The sequence below is a fragment of the Elephantulus edwardii genome, unplaced genomic scaffold, assembly GCF_000299155.1.
Source record: "Elephantulus edwardii isolate Elephantulus edwardi_28Jun2011 unplaced genomic scaffold, EleEdw1.0 scaffold00183, whole genome shotgun sequence".
NCBI classification, from domain to species: Eukaryota; Metazoa; Chordata; class Mammalia; order Macroscelidea; family Macroscelididae; genus Elephantulus; species Elephantulus edwardii.
The window spans coordinates 4,315,117-4,318,562 of NW_006399933.1; the positions used below are offsets into that span (position 1 = coordinate 4,315,117).

At 36.8% G+C, this 3,446-nt stretch overlaps 1 protein-coding gene across 1 annotated transcript in view; it reads left to right on the forward strand.

Moving 5' to 3' along the window:
• PCLO (piccolo presynaptic cytomatrix protein) overlaps positions 1–3,446 on the forward strand; it is a 445,980-nt gene that overhangs the window by 367,917 nt on the left and 74,617 nt on the right. Inside the window, exon 18 of the mRNA XM_006896143.1 lies at positions 2,673–2,766. Within this exon, the coding sequence (XP_006896205.1) occupies positions 2,673–2,766 (94 nt within the window). The remainder of the gene's footprint in view (positions 1–2,672; positions 2,767–3,446) is intronic.

Here is a 3,446-nt window from a genome sequence, read left to right on the forward strand (position 1 = left end):
TATGCCACCAAAATTAAGAAGACAACAAAGCATTTTATTGTAGGATCATCTAAAAGTAGGGAATGAACTGAAGTTTGATTTTCAAGTCTTGTTTAGAATGGGTAGTAGTACTGGCATTCTAAATGGTGGGCACATTTTGAGACAAGTAAAGCAAGAACAGTTCTACTTCTAACTTAAAATAGAATAACAGATAACTAGGGCTAAGATCCACCTTGCTTACTAAAAGTGAGGATGGCTTGAGGCACTTGTTGCAGAAGATCCAGGAATGCAGCGTTCGGTATGGATTGTATCTCAATGCCAAGAAAACAATAATTCTGACCACTGGACTGATAGTCAACATCATGATGCGTGGAGAGGAGATTGAAACTGCCAACAACTTCATCTTACTTGGATCCACAATTAACACTCTTGGAACCAGCAGTAAGGAGTCCCATTGCACTAGGAAAGTCTGCAGTTGGGGTTCTCTCCAAATTATTGAGGATTAATGATGTCAGTTTGAGAACTAAGGTGTGCCTGATTCAGGCTATGGTCTTTCCAGTCACTTTCTATGCAGCTGAGAGCTGAACAATTGATTTGGATGACAGAAGATTTCATGGTTTTAAGCTGTGGTTTTGGAGAAGAGCACTGAACATCCCATGGATGGCCAAAAAGAACAAACAAATATGTCTTATAAAGGATGCACTTGGAGTGCTCTTTGGAGACAAGTATGATGCAAAGCTTTGCCTCACATACTTCGGGCATGTTGCTAGGAAGGCCTATTCTTTGGAGATGGACATGATGATTGGAAAGGTGGAGGGGCTATGAAGGAGCAAAAGACCCTCGACCAGATCGACAGACACAGTGACTGCCACAATGGGCTTTAGTGTGTGAGGAAGTATGAAAATTGTACAGGACAGGGCTCAGATCTGTTGTTCACAGGGTCACAATGAGTCATACTCAACCTGATGGCACCTAACAACGACAAGGACCAGGATTTGGTCCCATTAGACAAAAGCTGCTTGTGACATGCAAACTAGTGAGAACTGTAGTTGTTTGGTATTCAGGACCCTAAAACCACATGATGTTGCTGGTATTGCATGCCATCGGGTCAGCACCAGTCCATAGCTGACCCACCAGTGCAGTTTTAGAAGCAATAAATCACACTGGAATAGATTGCTCATATTTCTCCCTTGGAGCAGCTGGTGGAATGAACCACACACTTTTGCACTGGCAGCTCCATTCCTTATTAGAAAGCCATTAGAGCTCCCTGCAAAACCTTTTACATAAGCCTAATTAGAAAAATTAGAAAAAGGTTGCGAGGTTAGAGAAAGGTCTTGTTTGTGTGAGCCTTAACTAGCTGATAGAAGATAGCACAAATCGAATTCTAACCCCTTCAGTTGGTAGGTGCCAGATATTGATATTCTGCAAGACTTGATTAAGGTAGGTTTGGGAATTAAATTGGCTTTAAACATGACACACTTAAAGTTAGAAAACTTTCTCATAGGGAAAGAAATTGTTAAAAACAAATGACACGGGGTAATTCTGTTTATTTTGTTTTAACTTTTTATTTTTATTTGGGTGAAATTTCATAGTCATATTGGATTTTTCATTCAACAATTCACATACATTTTGTTTTAAGAGTTGATGGAAGTCCCTACAGTGAGAAAGCATTCTTTCCATTTTCCCCTGGATATATCATTTCCATCTGTCCTTTTCCATATTTCCCTTCTGCCCTGAGAATTATCCCTCAATAAGTCTTGCCCTTTTGATATGGTACAGTTGATTTTACTAAGAAATACAAACCTTTCCGGTGTTATTATTCATCTTCAGGCCTATTTGGCTGAAAATGGAGCTGTAGGAATTAAATCCATCCTAGAAGGGCCATAGTGTTACATCAGTCTCTATAAAATGAGTAATCTTGGTTCTTCTTTATCATGTTGAGAGTTTTTACTACAATTTTCTCCTATTCTATTCAGAAGCTCCTGACTTTCAAAGTGATTATTTACTTAAAATCATCTTTAGATGGATTAAGGAGCATAATGCATAGTGAACCATTAACCTAAAAGTTGGAGATTCAAATCCACTTGCTAGTCTTTGGGCGAAAAGTAGACAGTGTCCTCCCATTAATACTACAGCCTCAGAGACCCAATGGAAATTTGCCATAAATCATAATCAACTCAACAGAAGGGGATTCTGGGTTTTATATTATATATCCTAATTTAGCACAAGTGCCAAGATAATACTTTCAGTATAAGGTAAAAAGAATTCTTGAAACCTCAGCTATTGTAACAGCCATTCATCATCCTTTTCAGTCAGTAGAACTATTAAAAATTCCACAGAACAAACTGAGACATCGTTAGATGTTAAATTATTGGAAAAATAAGTATCACATTTTCATTAATCAAGGAGATATCAGTGTTACCATATATTTCATGTAAACATCTCACACATCTGCAAATGAGAAAATTTCTAAAATTTATACCTACTACAATTTTTTTAATGTAGGCCAAATAAAACTAAAGGCATCTGGCCTATTTTTAAATAATCATTATTTATTCAGTAGAAAACTGTAAGACTGTATAGTTATTCAAGACAAATATCATCTTGGAAAGTATGCATACTTTCAGGTTTATTCCAAACTCACCAGTTAATATGAATAATCAAGGTAACTTTCTTCTTTTCTTCCAATTCAGTGCTGAGTACAAGAGAAGGACTAAATACGTTCAGAAAAGTCTTAATCCTGAGTGGAATCAAACAGTAATTTATAAAAGTATTTCTATGGAACAGGTATGTAATAATTACTTTCCATATGATAGATTTAAGCTAGTATAAAGCAGTGATGGCAAATTTATGATGTGATTAGAATACATATATGTTAACAAAATAGTTTGCAAAAATATATGTGGGAAATGAAAGGAAATGGGTAAATTTGAAAGATTAATTATTAAAATAAGAAGACTAGAGGAAACTTTTCCATTGATAATTTTAAACTTTCAAAACACTGGACTGTGTATATTTTAACCTTGGGAAATATGCCTTTCATTTGGTTATATTTTGGCTTTCTAATGATTTCAAAGAAAAAATATTTAATGCATAGAAATAAATAATATAAAAAACCTACCAAGTCTTAGGAGTTTAGGGAGCTCTGGTTGTTAAGGTATAAGGAGTTGCACAGCCAACCCCAAGACACACAGTTCAAATCCACCAACTGTTCTATGTGAGAAAGACAGGTAATTTCCACCTGTTCAGTTTACACCTTCTGGTGGCCTAGTGGCAAGAAGCTGTGCTGCAGCATGTGGTTCAAGGCCACCAGCTGCTGTGCAGAAGAAGGATGTGCAATCACCTGCCATGTAATTAACCACCTCTAAAAACCCACCAGAGGGTCAGCTATGGGTTGGTTCTGACTCTACAGGACTCAACACAACACAACACTATATAATAACCCACTAGAGAGTCAGCTATGATTT